This window comes from Ischnura elegans, unplaced genomic scaffold (genome assembly GCF_921293095.1).
Source record: "Ischnura elegans unplaced genomic scaffold, ioIscEleg1.1, whole genome shotgun sequence".
NCBI classification, from domain to species: Eukaryota; Metazoa; Arthropoda; class Insecta; order Odonata; family Coenagrionidae; genus Ischnura; species Ischnura elegans.
The window spans coordinates 3134-22295 of NW_025791676.1; the positions used below are offsets into that span (position 1 = coordinate 3134).

At 41.2% G+C, this 19162-nt stretch overlaps 1 protein-coding gene and 1 non-coding gene across 2 annotated transcripts; both read left to right on the forward strand.

Moving 5' to 3' along the window:
• Positions 1-5780: 5780 nt before the first annotated feature.
• On the forward strand, positions 5781-5899 carry LOC124173435. Its single transcript, XR_006868554.1, has one exon. It is a non-coding gene; the product is annotated as a 5S ribosomal RNA (ribosomal RNA).
• An 8908-nt stretch (positions 5900-14807) lies between these two features.
• On the forward strand, positions 14808-16288 carry LOC124173430 (late histone H1-like). The gene has a single exon (XM_046552911.1). It carries the CDS (start codon positions 15500-15502, stop codon positions 16286-16288), a length of 789 nt encoding a protein of 262 aa, XP_046408867.1. The 5' UTR covers positions 14808-15499.
• Positions 16289-19162: the final 2874 nt, after the last annotated feature.

Consider the following 19162-nt stretch of genomic DNA (forward strand, 5'->3'; position numbering starts at 1 on the left):
TCTCACCACAGCTGCCGCAGCAAGAGCGATCGAGTGGTAATACAGATTCGGCCGCTAGATGGTGCGGGGGGAACCTCCAGCAGTCCACTGCGCGCATCGCTGTTGGGAATTAGGAATCGCGCGTGGGAAAGCAATTGGGATAATTATTCGCAACGCAGCGGCAATATGCGAATCCTTGCCATACCTAATGAACCATCGATTGTCAATTGTCGTGAACTATTAATGTTCTCCACAACAATGGCACATCGAACGACCAAATCCCCGCCTTAAAGTCGCATATAATATCGTAAATTAAGCCAAGATTCAAGCGCAATGTGGTGAACATTTGCATAATTGGAATATAGAGTACTCTTGTACCTCAAAATATCCACCAAAACGTACCGCATGATGCAGAGTCTTACGTGGTTTTCGACGATTTCCAAGCGATTTCAAACCAATATATCAAGTACGGATGTCACTGTTAACATTCGTATGGCGAAGGAAATGATGTAGCAATCAGGAATTACTGAAAGAGGCAGTACAATATGGGAAATGTTTGTGAGTTTGCCTTTGACGTTTGAAAAGTAATTCCTCTACTACGTCCGATAACATTCCTTGGGCTCCGTTATGCTAACAGTTCGCTTTAAAAATCACATGTTAAGTTATCACAGCTTACCATAAAACTGCCCAAATTATTTACGTTACAATATCCCTGCCCTAATTATTTACGTTATTCCGCTGCCAAGAAAAAATGAAATAGCACAAAAGGAATTACATTCCCACGAAAGGAACGTTAAGAATAACCAACGACGCCTGACGGTAGGAATGGGACGTGTAATCGTCAACATCGTTAATTGTTCTTTCATTGCACTTGCTAGACTTAGCATTGACACGTATTACTAATCAAGATCTGCCAATTAAAATCACTTCACTCATGCAAATTTAAGGACGACGATATAACACGCTAAACACTTCCATTTAATTATTCCGTATTCACTAATGTGAAACCAGCAATCCGTTGCTAAGGAAGAAATTAGCGAAAAATATTCTTCCTTCCACTCTTTCGTCAACATTTCAAACAGTGCACAGTGCCTAACATACAAAGTGCAAGGGATAACCATCAACGCCTTAGCACAGAAAAGGCAAACAGTTTTAAATTAAGCCACGATTCACTCAACTTGTAACAATTAAGGACGCCACGAATAATTTCGGTTTTCTTAGGATACACAATTACACGTTGGGATCAATCAACCGTCATCATCGTCAAACAGTGAATTAATCACTACACAGTTTACTTTTCCACACGAAAGAGAAACGCAAGGAACAACACAGTCAACGAATACGAGCGTGAAAAGTGTTTAAATAAGTAATAGCGTACTTACTCGGCTCGCTGGTTGTGGATCACAGTATTCACCTGCACGGCTATCAGAATCGCTGTTTTCATCACACTATTGATTCTCGTGCATTTCACTCACTTTTCCTATACATCCATCGACACAGACACTTTCACTCATTTCCTCGCGTTTGCTGTGCGTCACAAAGAACACTACATAACCGGCGTTATGTGAGTAACCGCTGATAAACATGGACTAATTATAACTGATAATAATTATTCGCGTCGTCTTCTCACGACAGCTACCGCTGATCGAGTAGTAATTCAGAATCCGCCGACAGATGGCGCGGGAGGCCTTTTCGCAGTCGCTCGCCGTGGACGTCCAGAGCGGAATTTGAAATATCGTCTCTCGGTGGGATTTCTATCCCGGATTGCGACTCGGCGCAAGTATGCGAACGCTAGCCACGATGAATGATTTATCGACTCATCCGCGGTCAATTGTCGTGAAATGCGGAAAAACAAATGTTGTCATTTACAACAATGAAACACCGCACTGTATTCCAACGACGCGAAGCACGGAATATATGTAAATAATCCATTCATCAAACACAGTATCGTTTAAACGTACATGATCGGAACACGACCGCCTCGTAAATGATCATCTGCCAGTGAAGTGACGACTGTCAAGCGGTGTCTTTCCTCCGCCCGCGATTTGCATTTCATTTCGGCGTTCGGAGGGAGCGGACCGCTTCGACTCCAGGCAGGAATACACTCCGTGCGGCTGACGATTCTCGGCATCGCGGGTGCAGGGCAGGGGGCCGCGAGGCAGAGAACATCTCGGACGTAGGTGCTCGTCGCGATAACACGGATAAGCGGGGAAAGAACTCGGCTCGGTTATACCTTAGGTTAGGTGATTAGAAGTGATTCATTGATTAGCCGTAAATACCGGACCATTTCATTAGCATATCGATTCCGCGACGAATGCAGTGAGCGATTTAACTGTTTGTCACCGTTCCTTCCTACTCTGAAAATGTTTCGTGCCCGAGTTGCTGCCCGCAGTTGTCCACGATTCAATTTTACATTTTCCCTAACGGTACCGTAAGTTCTTACTACATTTTTGCATGCCACGGTGAATGACAATCGTTCTCCAGTCTCTTTGCCATCGGAGTGAAGCGGAAATTACATCCTTTCGCGAGCGATCGAAGAATTTCCTTATGCGAATTAATTATTCCTCGTGAGTAGTCAGGTCTACTTTCCTTCCTCGATTGCACCCTACATACGTCAAATATCCTTCCTCTTCTCAATAAGTGATATCGTCACTGTCTGCCAGTGTCAACGACTTATCCTTAAACCGAACTCCCATAGTTGTACATATTCGCAGTACACGAGAAAAGTTCGCAGAGTTTCGGAGTATAGCCGTACATTTAGTCAGTAAAGGGAGAGAACCGATTAATTAATATCTTATGAGTAGGCAATCCACATTTCTCTACACTGTATTAAAACGCACGGAACGACTTAATCCGTAGCAATAAATTTCCGTGCCTTCTGCCTTGAGTATATGTTAATGAACACACTCGTCTCTTCCACAATGATTTTCAAAGCATAACTCAATTATTTGGAAAGCTTTTCGTGACATTGAGCAGTTTCGCTTGAGCGCTGAACGATATAGTTACCCTTAGTAACGAAGTTATTTGGTTTCCTGTTGGCTGTTTGCTACACATAAACATTTCAATGCAAGACGTAACGCGAGTACAGCAAATAATGGAAACTTTGCATCGCTAATTCTTTCAACGTTACGTGCGACGTAACATAGCAACCAACGGTGGAAAATCATGGAATTCGCTTATCAAAAATGCCACTTCTTGCAAGTACTGCTAATTTTTATTAATAGGGGAATGTTGTCTGCTTAATATAAATTGCCTCCCGAAGACATATAAGACACGGGAAAAAAAATTCTGTGGCCTGTAAGTTGACAAATAGCAATCCAATTTCATACACTTTACCCAAATCCTTTGCTGATTTCTACCAAATATTTTGATGTCCCTCGTGAACCGAAAACTTTGATAAATTTAGTCATAACTCCATAATTCTAACATAATTTTTTTTCGTGCACCGCATTGGAAACCATTCTTGCCATTGTGTTACTTCAGCATGTTAATTAGGAATGGTTTGCAAGGGAAATGCAGAAAAAGCGAGAATGTTATTGATATTCTCCCCTTCTTCGGTTACTAGTGAATGACTGCGTCTCGTATTAATATACCATAAATTAACTAATAACAAGCTGGTCGCCTATTTCGCACTTGGCTGCGAACTGTCCGAGTATGGTTCCGCCGCCGCCGCTAGATGGTGCGGCGTGCTTCTCCCGGCGATTCACAGACTCTTTCTCTGCGCACATCGGCCGACGGAAAGGCGGCTACTGAAATAAGAAACATTCCTTCGGGTAACCGCGCGGGTGAGAAAATCCCAGAGCGCCTATTTTCCCCTTCATTAAATCACGGGAATGAAAGAAAATTCTAAAATGTGATGCATCATTCCCAATGCAGTCCCCCGTGACTTTGAAATAAATTTTTAGCCGTGGTGGACACGGAATATCGCAAACACCTTTTCCATACACACCGGAGTCGCGTTAAATGCCGGAATCGTCTAAAATTATGCTCCCTCGTCACGAGCATTTTCTTTCGTTGCAGTTGGAAAGTATTACTTGGCGAATCAGATTATTCAGCGTCCTTAGTGGAAGATGTATTTGTATCCCTCATTCTCTAATTCATTGATGAAGACTGTTTCAGAAAAAACCAGTGCGACGTAATCCATTTCGTGCAGTCAGTTATAAACATTTCCCTCCATACCGTTTCAAAGTTTTATTCGTCCACAAATTTTATGTAACGCACTCTCTCTTCGTGCGAAGTACCGCCACGTGGAAAGAATCCGGGGGTGGGGAAATTCTTGGGTCAACGAAGACAACTTTCCTGGGAACCCGTGTGTGGGGTAGTTCCCACGCTTGGATCCGGGTGGTGGGGGACGGGTTCCCCCACCACGAACCTAAACGCAGCGAGTGGGGCAGGGGACGCCGGGAAGAAAAAAAGAAGTTCCAACGGGCGAATTTTTCAAAAGACGCAATGGCCTCCTTCGTTTGTTTCCCGTCGACGTAAAAAGTGAGTAAGTGTTTTCTATTCATGGCATCATTCAATACCTGCCGTATCGAAAGACTTGCAGGCGAGGATAATCACTCCAATGACAGCAACACATACTTTCATGGCATAGCACCATTAAAAATGTTGGAAAGGTAATCGACTGCCATTAATGGAAGTAGGGTTTTGCAAGGCTTCGAGATAACGTGTAATACTTGAAAAAAAGAAAAAACGCTCAATGTATACCGTTCCTTCGTCAACAGTACACTTTCATTACTTTCACGCAATAGTCATGTCGAGGAATTTATCAATCAATGATCGGTGTACACGTCCAATGAAGTGTTTCCATAGCGCAAGTGAAATTTTAGGGTTGGAAATATTTCCGTCGGGCATACGTTTCACGAAAGCAAATGCCAGTCGCCCGCCTGTATGGGAACATGAAGGGGACTCTTGTTCCCACGGTCGGAAATGGTGGTGGGGGAAGGTACGTCTCCCCGACCGAGAAGCGGCAGCGTGTGACGTAAGCAACTGTCGGTAGGGGAGAACTTTGAATCGAGGTCGGCTCCCTGCCAACGGACAGTTTTTTTGAAGGGGCGCACTATCGTTCGTCATTCCTCCACGTAAATGTTACGAAATCGGTTCGCATCACAGGGGCAGTAATGCCACCTCATAATCGCAATTGGGAAAAAGAGTGAAGCGCGATAAGCGAGGAAGGATAATAATTTCCTATTCCGTAATATAACTCGGAGTAAAACCACGAATTCCTGTCTCCGTGGCAGTGTGTTGGCATTGGGAGATAGATAAATGACATAAAGAAAAATGTATGAATGTAGGGAAAAACATTTTGTTCCAAGAATGGTGAAAACGATTTTTTACACATTGCTTAACCAACAAAGAGCATAACACCGTCAAGTCCGGAAAATGTAGATGAAGAAATTGGAACGACAAGAATTATCTTTCTCAAATTAATTCCCTCGTTACGCATTACATAATCATCTTTTGCCAGAAAATTTCTTTGAAGAAGTAAATGCATCCCTTGCGTTACATCGATCATTAAACAGTCGAAACAACAACAGGCGACATTTACCAATGGATTAAAGCTGAAACGAATCGCCATTACACCAACAAGCACACCGTTACGAAAGACATTTTTCATAAACACATTTTCAAAGATGGACCAAAAGATATAACGGAATTGAGAATTGCTTAAGCATCAAGGGACTGTTGTCTGGAAATGGTAACTATTCAACAGAAACAAAAGCAGATACAACCGCGAAGAAACCAGATCTTCCTTCGATTCTCAAGTCATGATAACTTTTTGAGGATTCGGTCATGTACTCGCCAACGGCCACACCACGTACAATTCACCGGTTCTCGTTCGATCACCGAAGTTAAACTACGTAGGGCCCGGATAGTACTTGGACGGGTGACCGCCTGGGAATACCGGGTGCTGTTGGCATTACTTTTATTCTTCAACTTGTTTAAAAAAAATATTTTCAATCACCTACCGCGAGCAATGCAGAGCCGGAATATGCCGCGAAAATTTCTTTTGAGAAAGAAATGTCACTATGTGAAATATTTTCTACATATTTTATTCGCGTGTTTCAAGAGTGACATTAATGTAGCGTTGGAGAGGAAAGGCTTTGGGAAAAATCCATTTTCAGTCATTACTGCAATCACTTCCTCGGAATTTATTCCCTAATGCGAGAGTTTCGTTGATTCCGATATGTGGTGAATGAGAGAAATAGGTTTGGGAATAATTTTAATTTGCATGCCACGCGACACTTTCCTTCGATCCTCGGTTATCACAGCGGGATTACATACTCTAAAGGCATGGAAATCGGCTTCCGCTTCCCGGTGTCCATTGGGAGATGGCGTGCAGAGGGTTTTTCATTGAATTATTAAAAATAGTTTAAACTACCCAAGTAATTAATAACGGTCATTTTCAGAAAAGATAAGGTTTGAAGATTGTTATCATACCATCGATGTTCAACGGTACATCTCCCTAACCATCCCACGGTACGTTTTCGCGAAAGCACGAAATTTCGATGCTCGATCAACAATACGCCATTACCTTGGCAACGAGGCAAGACGAGAATCAACAACACAGGCGTACGGGTAATGACAGCGCAGCACTCATTGACGTGGAATTAGTTACATTTCTTGGTTAAACGTGGCATTCTCGGATGGTATAATACATTGTATCGTATGCTGGACTCATCGCCTGCCGTTTCACGGAACCGTGTCTCGGGAGGTGGTGCGCCCTAGTGGCAGTTGCGGAACTATCGGCTAGGATTCTTGCATCACACAAGAACCTCACGGAATTTGAGTAAAAATTTTAGGTATTAAAACGCAATTTGGAAGTGGTACTCGTCGCAAACACTGTGACAAGTGTTCCCTAATGTGCAAGTGAAGTCCCCGTGTCGATGTTGTCCCCGTGTTTGTGAAATGTATGGTAGAAGAAAGGCGGCGCAAAGTGAAGTGTTGGAAGGCGACAGAGGAAAAATTCGGAAAAAAAATCCGTTATTGCGTGTGAGTGAGAAAATGTGTTAACGCGAAGATATTGGAAGTGCATACTTTCATGTGAATGTGGTAATTATGTCGTTGCATTGCAAATACAACCAATACATCATTTGTTTGTTCAGGCTGAAGTTGGCCGATGTGTAGGAGTTTGCTGATAAGAAAGGCAAACGATAGGGAAATGTGGGCCGTAATGCAGTGAATTCATACATTAATTCTTTCGATAAATTACTGATCATGTTATTAGTTAAAGGCTGGGCGTCGTTAGGGAAATATAATTTTCATGGTTAAATGTTGGAATGAGCTGTTATGTTGTCAACGCTTCGAGAGTACACAAACTGTGTCATTATGGAAATTAGTTTGTTTTATGCAATTAAACAGATCAGGAATAAGTGGTTTACCTTTCTTAGCATTTGAAAAGTTATGTGATGGAAATCGATACCCAAGGAGAGATATCATGATAGGTGAAGTTTGCAATTTGAAAACAAGTCTTAATTGTCGGGGCATTATGCAGAATAACATTGGTATTTGATGTTCGGAAATTGTAAAACTTGACTGGAGTATGCGTTTTAGGAAGTGTATCAATGGAAGCGTTAGTCTATGGGGATAGTTTGGGAATAGAATGATGATTGGGGGAATGTTGATATGTGCAGTTGTGGCATCAGGGCTTGGAGATTACATAATATGTGATATAAATGAAATTGTAATGAGTCGTGCAATGAAACTCGTCAGGAATACGTGCATTAAATCTTCCTTCGTTTTAAAAGTGAACTGGTGTTAATCCGTGAAAAAACATATTTTTGATAAGGGAACGGCAGACATTTGTGTGGCTGAGTAAATGAAATTCCAATTGTGATATTCAAAATTATTCATAAAAACCATAATTACCGAGGGATTTTGACGGGAGACGTTTTAAAACGTTCTTAAAATTAAAACATACGTTAGTGTGGAGTTTCATAGCCTTAGAGTTAATAGTATCAATAATATCCTATTTTGTGCCTGACCGTTTGCTAAACCTCAACTTTCAATATCAACATTATGTCCTATAAACCGTAAAAACCAGCGGATTTCCATGGGGCTACTTTTAAAACGACAGGAAAATGAAGGCAATTATTCGTGACGAATTTCAGTGCGACGGATTTAATAGCTTTAAAAAATATGTGAAGCCCAGGAGCTGACAAAATGCAATTTCAATTGCCATACACAAAATTATTTATAAAAATCTTAATTACCGAGGGATTATGTTGGGAGACGTTTATAATCGTAGATAATATTGAAGCATTCATAAGTGTAGAGTTTCATAGCCCTAGAGTTAGTAATTTCAAAAATATCCCATTTCAAGTGCCTGATATATTGCAAGGGATGAATTTCCAATATACACATTATATCTCATAAACCGTTAGAAGCATCGGATTTTGATGGGACAGGTTTTAAAACGATAGGAGAAATAAGGCAATTGTTGGTGACGAGTGTCAGTGCGATTGAATCAATGGTTTAATTAATATGTTACAATGTGTGAATGACAAAATGACATTAAATGTGTCACACTCAAAATTATTCATAAAAACCATAATTACCGAGGGATTTTGACGGGATGCGTTTTAAAACGTTAACAATAATAAAACATACGTTAGTATCGAGTTTCGTAGCGTTAGAATAATTAGTTTAAAAAATATTCAAGTTGAAGTGACTGAAATATTGCAGAGGCTAAATATTGAATAACAACATTATGTCCTATAAACAGTGAAAACCAGCGGATTTTAGTGGGACAAGTTTTAAAACAATAGGAGAAATAAGGCAATTGTTGGTGACGAGTGTCAGTGCGATTGAATCAATGGTTTAATGAATATGTTACAATGTGTGAATGACAAAATGACATTAAATGTGTCACACTCAAAATTATTCATAAAAACCGTATTTACCGAGGGATTTTGACGGGATGCGTTTTAAAACGTTAACAATAGTAAAACATACGTTACTGTCGAGTTTCGTATCGTTAGAATAATTAGTTTTAAAAATATTCCAGTAGAAGTGCCTGAAATATTGCAGAGGCTAAATATTGAATTACAACATTATGTCCTATAAACAGTGAAAACCAGCGGATTTTGGTGGGACAAGTTTTAAAACAATAGGAGAAATAAGGCAATTGTTGGTGACGAGTGTCAGTGCGATTGAGTCAATGGTTTAATTGATATGTTACAATGTGTGAATGACAAAATGACATTAAATGTGTCAAACTCAAAATTTTTCATAAAAACCATAATTACCGAGGGATTTTGACGGGATGCGTTTTAAAACGTTAACAATAATGAAACATACGTTAGTGTCGAGTTTCGTAGCGTTAGAATAATTAGTTTGAAAAATATTCCAGTTGAAGTGACTGAAATATTGCAGAGGCTAAATATTGAATAACAACATTATGTCCTATAAACAGTGAAAACCAGCGGATTTTGGTGGGACAAGTTTTAAAACAATAGCAGAAATAAGGCAATTGTTGGTGACGAGTGTCAGTGCGATTGAGTCAATGGTTTAATTGATATGTTACAATGTGTGTATGACAAAATGACATTAAATGTGTCACACTCAAAATTATTCATAAAAACCATAATTACCGAGGGATTTTGACGGGATGCGTTTTAAAACGTTAACAATAATAAAACATACGTTAGTGTCGAGTTTCGTAGCGTTAGAATAATTAGTTTGAAAAATATTCCAGTTGAAGTGACTGAAATATTGCAGAGGCTAAATATTGAATAACAACATTATGTCCTATAAACAGTGAAAACCAGCGGATTTTGGTGGGACAAGTTTTAAAACAATGGGAGAAATAAGGCAATTGTTGGTGACGAGTGTCAGTGCGATTGAGTCAATGGTTTAATTGATATGTTACAATGTGTGAATGACAAAATGACATTAAATGTGTCACACTCAAAATTATTCATAAAAACCATAATTACCGAGGGATTTTGACGGGATGCGTTTTAAAACGTTAACAATAATAAAACATACGTTAGTGTCGAGTTTCGTAGCGTTAGAATAATTAGTTTGAAAAATATTCCAGTTGAAGTGACTGAAATATTGCAGAGGCTAAATATTCAATAACAACGTTATGTCCTATAAACAGTGAAAACCAGCGGATTTTGGTGGGACAAGTTTTAAAACAATGGGAGAAATAAGGCAATTGTTGGTGACGAGTGTCAGTGCGATTGAGTCAATGGTTTAATTGATATGTTACAATGTGTGAATGACAAAATGACATTAAATGTGTCACACTCAAAATTATTCATAAAAACCATAATTACCGAGGGATTTTGACGGGATGCGTTTTAAAACGTTAACAATAATAAAACATACGTTAGTGTCGAGTTTCGTAGCGTCAGAATAATTAGTTTGAAAAATATTCCAGTTGAAGTGACTGAAATATTGCAGAGGCTAAATATTCAATAACAACGTTATGTCCTATAAACAGTGAAAACGAGCGGATTTTGGTGGGACAAGTTTTAAAACAATAGGAGAAATAAGGCAATTGTTGGTGACGAGTGTCAGTGCGATTGAATTAATGGTGTAATTAATATGTTACAATGTGTGTATGACAAAATGACATTAAATGTGTCACACTCAAAATTATTCATAAAAACCATAATTACCGAGGGATTTTGACGGGATGCGTTCTAAAACGTTAACAATAGTAAAACATACATTAGTGTCGAGTTTCGTATCGTTAGAATAATTAGTTTAAAAAATATTCCAGTTGAAGTGACTGAAATATTGCAGAGGCTATATATTGAGTAACAACATTATGTCCTATAAACAGTGAAAACCAGCGGATTTTGGTGGGACAAGTTTTAAAACGATAGGAGAAATAAGGCAATTGTTGGTGACGAGTGTCAGTGCGATTGAATCAATGGTTTAATTAATATGTTACAATGTGTGAATGACAAAATGACATTAAATGTGTCACACTCAAAATTATTCATAAAAACCATAATTACCGAGGGATTTTGACGGGATGCGTTTTAAAACGTTAACAATAATAAAACATACGTTAGTATCGAGTTTCGTAGCGTTAGAATAATTAGTTTAAAAAATATTCAAGTTGAAGTGACTGAAATATTGCAGAGGCTAAATATTGAATAACAACATTATGTCCTATAAACAGTGAAAACCAGCGGATTTTAGTGGGACAAGTTTTAAAACAATAGGAGAAATAAGGCAATTGTTGGTGACGAGTGTCAGTGCGATTGAATCAATGGTTTAATGAATATGTTACAATGTGTGAATGACAAAATGACATTAAATGTGTCACACTCAAAATTATTCATAAAAACCGTATTTACCGAGGGATTTTGACGGGATGCGTTTTAAAACGTTAACAATAGTAAAACATACGTTACTGTCGAGTTTCGTATCGTTAGAATAATTAGTTTTAAAAATATTCCAGTAGAAGTGCCTGAAATATTGCAGAGGCTAAATATTGAATTACAACATTATGTCCTATAAACAGTGAAAACCAGCGGATTTTGGTGGGACAAGTTTTAGAACAATAGGAGAAATAAGGCAATTGTTGGTGAAGAGTGTCAGTGCGATTGAATTAATGGTTTAATTAATATGTTACACTCCCTGGCTGTCGACATGAAATTCCTAGGGTCAAACTCAATATTATTTATAAAAACCATAATTACCGAGGGATTTTGACGGGATACCTTTTAAAACGTTAACAACAGTAAAACATACATTAGTGTCGAGTTTCGTATCGTTAGAATAATTAGTTTAAAAAATATTCCAGTTGAAGTGACTGAAATATTGCAGAGGCTAAATATTGAATAACAACATTATGTCCTATAAACAGTGAAAACCAGCGGATTTTGGTGGAACAAGTTTTAAAACAATAGGAGAAATAAGGCAATTGTCGGTGACGAGTGTCAGTGCGATTGAGTCAATGGTTTAATTAATATGTTACAATGTGTGTATGACAAAATGACATTAAATGTGTCATACTCAAAATTATTCATAAAAACCATAATTACCGAGGGATTTTGACGGGATGCGTTTTAAAACGTTAACAATAGTAAAACATACGTTAGTGTCGAGTTTCGTATCGTTAGAATAATTAGTTTAAAAAATATTCCAGTTGAAGTGACTGAAATATTGCAGAGGCTAAATATTGAATAACAACATTATGTCCTATAAACAGTGAAAACCAGCGGATTTTGGTGGGACAAGTTTTAGAACAATAGGAGAAATAAGGCAATTGTTGGTGAAGAGTGTCAGTGCGATTGAATTAATGGTTTAATTAATATGTTACACTCCCTGGCTGTCGACATGAAATTCCTAGGGTCAAACTCAATATTATTTATAAAAACCATAATTACCGAGGGATTTTGACGGGATGCGTTTTAAAACGTTAACAATAGTAAAACATACATTAGTGTCGAGTTTCGTATCGTTAGAATAATTAGTTTAAAAAATATTCCAGTTGAAGTGACTGAAATATTGCAGAGGCTAAATATTCAATAACAACATTATGTCCTATAAACAGTGAAAACCAGCGGATTCTGGTGGGACAAGTTTTAGAACAATAGGAGAAATAAGGCAATTGTTGGTGAAGAGTGTCAGTGCGATTGAGTCAATGGTTTAATTAATATGTTACAATGTGTGTATGACAAAATGACATTAAATGTGTCACACTCAAAATTATTCATAAAAACCATAATTACCGAGGGATTTTGACGGGATGCGTTCTAAAACGTTAACAATAGTAAAACATACATTAGTGTCGAGTTTCGTATCGTTAGAATAATTAGTTTAAAAAATATTCCAGTTGAAGTGACTGAAATATTGCAGAGGCTATATATTGAGTAACAACATTATGTCCTATAAACAGTGAAAACCAGCGGATTTTGGTGGGACAAGTTTTAAAACAATAGGAGAAATAAGGCAATTGTCGGTGACGAGTGTCAGAGCGATTGAATTAATGGTTGAATTAATATTTTTCAATCTCAGGCTGACAACATGAAATTCCTAGAATCAAACTCAATATCATTTATAAAAACCATAGTTACCGAGGGATTTTGATGGGAGACGTTTTAAAACGTTCTTAAAGTGAAAACAAACATTATTGAGTAGTATCATAGTCTCTGAATGAATACTTTCAAAATACGCCATTTTTTGGGTTGTAAGTAAGCGAAGACAAGAAAATTAAGACAAATATTCGTGACAAGTGTCAGTGCAACGGAGTAAATAGTTTTAAAAATGTGTTACAGTTGCTAATGAGTTAATCAAATTTCCATTTTCATACTCAAAATTATTTCTAAAAACCATAAATACCGTGGGATTTGGACGGGAGACGTTTCAAAACTTAGGTGTATTCAAAAAGAACATTATTGCGGAGTTCCGTAGCCACAGAATGAATACTTTGAAAAATATCCCATATTATGTGTCTGACAGCAAATGCTGATTTTTCAATATCAACGTTATGTCATATGAACAGTAAAAACCAGTGAATTTTGATGGGACCGGTTTTAAAACGACAAGGAAATTAAGGCAATTATTCGTGACTAGTGTCAGTGCGACTGATTCCATGGTTTAAGAAATATATTGTAATCCGTTGCTGACAAAAACAAATTTCCAATGCCATACTCCAAATTATTCATAAAAAGCAATAATTACCGAGGGATTTGGACGGGAGACGTTTTAGAACGTGAATATAAATTGAAACAAACATTATCGTGGACCTTCAGTGCGACGGAATTGAAAATTTCAACAATGTTCCATGCTCTGTGCCCGTCACATTGCAAAGTGTCCGTTTAAACTCAACAGGTGAGCGTGGAAACCACACTTCCGGTCGGATTTTCACGAGGCACGTTTTAAAACGTGCAGAAAAATGACACAATAAATTATTTGGAGACAAAGTTCGACAGAATAATAGCTACGTTAATGCCACATACGTGGCTACTGCGACAGCGCACGATGTATTCGTCGTAGGCGTGTGACATTTCGTCATAACATGCAGATTGTCACTTCATGCATTGCAATAGGGATATGTGAAGTTCGAAAGGAATAACTCCGAAGTCGTACTCGCTCTTTTCCTTCGTAATTCCGCATTCAGACAGTGAAATGCATCGGAAATATTGACAAACGAAGTAACTCAAAGGAAAATTGATTTGCCAAAAGAGGTAATTGTAAGAATGCCGAAACAACAAATACCACGTTTCAGGAAATAGCAAAGTTAGGTTTCAAACTTGGACATTACCGTAGAGAGTGGAATTAATCCACAGAACAATGTACGAAAAACGAACAAAGGGAAAGTTATCGATCGGCGATGTGAAGAGTACATCTTTTCCCTTGCACGTCCGTATTCACGAATACACGTTTCCTGCGGGAAAGACACATCATTTCCAATCCCGAAGTGGCTGTGGTAATTTAAGTAATACGTGTAACGCGCCACGTCGTCACAATGTTGTAGGGAACGGTAATTCATTTTCACAAAAGTCATTCAAAATCAGCCTTCTCACACACAGAAAATCGCAGTCATCAATTTCCAGAATCGCACGCAAGACCAGAAATATCCTGCGACTCGAGTATGGAAAAGCCAGTCTCACTCGACAATCCCTCCCGTCGAGGCGTAATTTTTTTTTCACCAACCTTTCGCAATCCCTGCCCAGGAATCAAATTCACCACATTCCCCCCAGAATAGGCACAGAAAGCGCACGGAGTGAAACGAACGGGGCGAACCGAAAACCGTAGGAGCGTCAAACGGAGTCATTCCATTTCCTTGGAATATCACGATTCGCGGCGCAATCGGAGTACTCTCGCGACATTCAGCCCCCGCCGGAAAGGGGAAACGATAATCGAGTGCCGCCGTTTGCGGAATAACGGCACGAGAACAAAAATTATGGACATTCGTCCGCTTCTCCCGGGGATCGCGGGTTCGCGGCAGCGCGAACGATCGCAGTCGCACGCGGAAAGAGTGATTTCGGCGTCGCGAAAAGGCGAGATCGAGGGAAACAGTCGCGTTTCGGCGACGCCGAAGTGGCGTCTCGATCGTCGATCGAAATCGCCGCAAACTCGGATCGAAAAGTGCAACAGACGAATGCACAACCGCGGATCGAGTCGTCGCGACACGACGCCGATCCGTCCGACAGGCACATCTTCCGACCATCGTTCTCCGTCCGCGGGGCGCCGTCCAGACCGGCGCCGGCGTGCCGGCACACGCAGGAAGGTTCAGAGAAACGGCGAGGCAGGTCGCCGATCGACCACGCGAACCCGCGACGCCACGGCGACACTTTAATTATCGGGTCGGAAGGCGCGCCGGTGACATGCCGTATTTCGCTCGGGCGCCGCGGCGCCCGCGACGTTCCGGTCGCCGACGGCGGGCCGCCCGCGCGCGGCCGGGACTGTCGCCTCGCGCGTCGAGATCGGACGCCGACGTCGGAGCCGCCGGCGCCGTCCGAAACGATAAAGTGCGAGACGAAGTCGAGTACAAAGATTCGAAGGAGAACGCCGACGACAAGTTCGACAGCGGCGAACGCGCTCCGAAATGGTACGATATCTCGAAGGTGGGAAACGCGAAAATTTCATCGCTTCATACCTCTCGTCCGAGACCATGGCAGACGCTACCGCAGCAGCCGCAGCAGCGCCCCCGGCGGCCCAGCCGTCCGGCACCGCAGCCGTCAAGCCCCTGCCCGCCGCCTCCGCAGCATCCAAGAAGGCCAGCAAGGGCGCCGCCTCCAAGAAGGCCCGCGCAAAGCCCTCCCATCCACCGACCTCCGAGATGGTCAACAACGCCGTCAAGAGCCTCAAGGAACGCGGCGGCTCCTCCCTCCAGGCCATCAAGAAGTACATCGCCGCCTCCTACAAGGTCGACGCCGAGAAGCTCTCCCCCTTCATCAAGAAGTACCTCAAGTCCGCCGTCACCTCCGGCACACTCGTACAGACCAAGGGCAAGGGAGCGTCGGGGTCCTTCAAGCTGAGCTCCACCACGCTGAAGGACAAGGCTGCACCCGCTGCAGCCAAGGCGAAGAAGACCGCAGCCAAGAAGACCGCCGCGGCCAAGAAGCCCAAGCCCGCGAAGAAGGAGAAGGCTGCCACCAAGCGGTCCGCGCCCAAGGAGCGCTCCAAGTCCGCGCCTCCTGCGAAGAAGGCAAAGAAAGCAGACAAGCCCAAGAAGAAGCCCGCAGCAGCCAAGCCAGCGGCGAAGGCAGCAAAGTCCCCATCGAAGGCGAAGAAGGCGCCCACCAAGCCCAAGGCGCCCAAGCCCAAGAAGACGCCCACCAAGCCCAAGCCCGCGGCAGCAAAGAAGGCCGCCGCCGCCCCCAAGAAGAAGTGAGCGACCAAACCTCGCAGGTTCACCGAACTTCGATGTACGCGAAGTTCAATTTAGGCCCTCTTAAGGGCCATCAAGTCATATAGATGACTATTTTCCATGCTTAAAACAAAATCCTAAACTCCTCCTTCACCTTACCCAATAAAGTTTCAAACCTTACCCATTGAAGGAAATGAGTAGATGGACAATATTCCTTCTACAAATCCGCTAATTTTACGTCAAATTAATGCACCTTCCATTGAAGGTTGTCAGATAATTTTTTGGCAGTAAAAATTTACCTATGAAACTAAGTTTCGAAAGAGACGTCTGCTGCAGCAGAAAGCGTGATTGCTCAAAAGAATGAAGTATTTGCGTATCACATATTTGCAACCAAGACGGTCGATTGTTGAAAACAATGAAATCTTGGCGAATGTCATTGTTGCATTAGTATTTTCCGTGACAATACTGCTGGCTGAAAACAATCGTCGCGCATGGCAACATCTCCTAACGACGTTTTTTGAGTTCGAGAGATGCCTACATTGTCGTAACTCGATAAAGGATTGAGTGTACTCCTGACTTTGTTATTCTGATAGAACTTCGTAATTTCCGTTACTTATGAAATTTAAATTGCCATTCTGTAAAGATAGCATTTTCCGTCAGGAAACTACCAGGATGCCAAGCACTCCATCTGCAAAAAAACATCTTTTCATAAGTTTTATTCATACCTTCCAGTATTCATTTCAACTATTTTTCATTAGTTAATTATAATTATCATTAATTACAACTTTATTATTTTTTCATTCTCTTTCAGATTTTCTTTATGAAATATTATTTCATTCTCGTCGATGTAAGCAATGGGAAACAATCGTCTGTATGACGTCTAGTCCTGAAAAGGACTTTTGTTTTTGTGCCGACAAGAAGTCGACAGCGACGACGATCTAAGCGCGCTCTCCGCGGATACGGCGTGCCAGCTGGATGTCCTTTGGCATGATGGTAACGCGCTTGGCGTGGATGGCGCACAGGTTGGTGTCCTCGAAAAGACCCACGAGGTAGGCCTCGGACGCCTCCTGCAAAGCCATGACGGCGGAGCTCTGGAAGCGGAGGTCGGTCTTGAAGTCCTGGGCGATCTCACGGACCAGGCGCTGGAAGGGCAGCTTGCGGATCAGAAGCTCGGTGCTCTTCTGGTATCTCCTGATCTCTCGGAGGGCCACGGTACCTGGGCGATACCTGTGGGGCTTCTTCACTCCACCGGTGGCCGGCGCGCTCTTGCGAGCGGCCTTGGTGGCCAGCTGCTTCCTGGGGGCTTTGCCTCCGGTCGACTTACGGGCTGTCTGCTTGGTACGTGCCATTTTCCTGTCGGGAAAGTAACTAACCTGGGCCAAGCAGACGTTCTGACGCGCCGAAGGCGCAAGAAAAATTGTCCCGGTAGCTATTTGCCACCACTACCAATGTTGTCAAAAATAATTAAAATAAAAATGACGGAGGTTTGCGTGACTTGTGTAGTGTAATGTTTGTGAGAAGAGGAAACTTATAATCTAAAGTAACTGTTGATAGAACTGGAGAACTAAAACTAAAAATAATTAAAAACAAAGTTGATGAGAAAAGAAAGAAAAAAAAATGAACATAGCTTTCGCAACAATATTTTTGTATTTTCGGTACCTAAATGGTATATTTTTTTATTATTTTTTTGGTTTTAGATTAGAGTCCTTTTCATTTTTGAATATTTTATATATTTTTTTTTTGAGGATTTTTCGAAGTATTTTTTAGATTTTCTATTAAGTTTTTTAACGTATCTTATAATTTTTTTTTTATAACGATTTTATGTGAATTTTATTAAAAAAGAACGCAACGTAAGGAGAAAAGACATACGAAAGACTCATAGACGAGTGATATGCTTAGGCAGTGTATGTGTAGTAGGCAGATTTTCGTTGTAATTCCAGATATTAATTAAAAGCGGATTTTGTGTAGCTGTAAGACGAGCGCCCATGCGATTTGCTTGTTGACTGATAAATTCCTGAACGGTGGTTAGGTTGTGAGCTCTGAGGACATGGGAAATTTTGGTTCTCTGCGGAAAATGCAAGATGAAACGGAGGGACTTATTCTGAAATGTATTTAATTTATTTTGAATTGGGAGGGAATTTGCAAAAATCTCTGCGCCGAAGAGCAGGATGGGACGAATTATTCCTTTGTACAGCCGTATTTTATTGTCTTTAGTCAGTGGCGATTTTTTACATAAAAGTCCGTTTAATGCGTATTGTGCCTGCCGGGCTTTGGCTATTGCTGCAGTGGAATGGGATTTGTAGGAGAGACGTTGATCGAGGATGACGCCAAGAAAGCGGTGGTTGTCGACCCTTGGAACGCGTGTGTTTTGGATGAGTACTGAATTTCTAGGTTCGTGTTTTCGGGTTCTCTCGAAGTGTAAATGACTGCTTTTGGAGGCGTTTATCTGAATTTTCCATTTTTCGGTCCATTTATGAATTTTGCTAAGATGTCTGTTGAGTTTTCTGATGTTAGTGTCGGTGTATTTGGATTGTGCTGAAATGGCTGTGTCGTCTGCATACATGTGGAGTGTAGTGTCATCGTCTGTGGGAATGTCGTTTACGAAAATGTTGAATAATAACGGACTCAACAGCGAGCCCTGAGGAACACCAGCTTGCGCTGGTCTTTCCGACGACAAGATATTGAAGTCGGAGATTTTAAACGAGCGGCCTCGGAGGTAACTTCTGACGAGCGCGATCAGAGACATCGGGAACTGATTAAGATACATTTTGTAGATGAGCGCGTCATGCCAAACGCGATCAAAGGCTCTGGCAACGTCCAGAAAAACCGCATCTGTAGGGCGTCGAAGGTTAAATCCGCGTGTAACTTGTTCAACGAGGCGAAGGATTTGGTGAGTGC

What these genes read in the sequence shown, in the direction of transcription:
- LOC124173430 (XM_046552911.1), top strand. Translation starts at nt 15,500, where the DNA reads ATGGTACGATATCTCGAAGGTGGGAAACGCGAAAATTTCATCGCTTCA.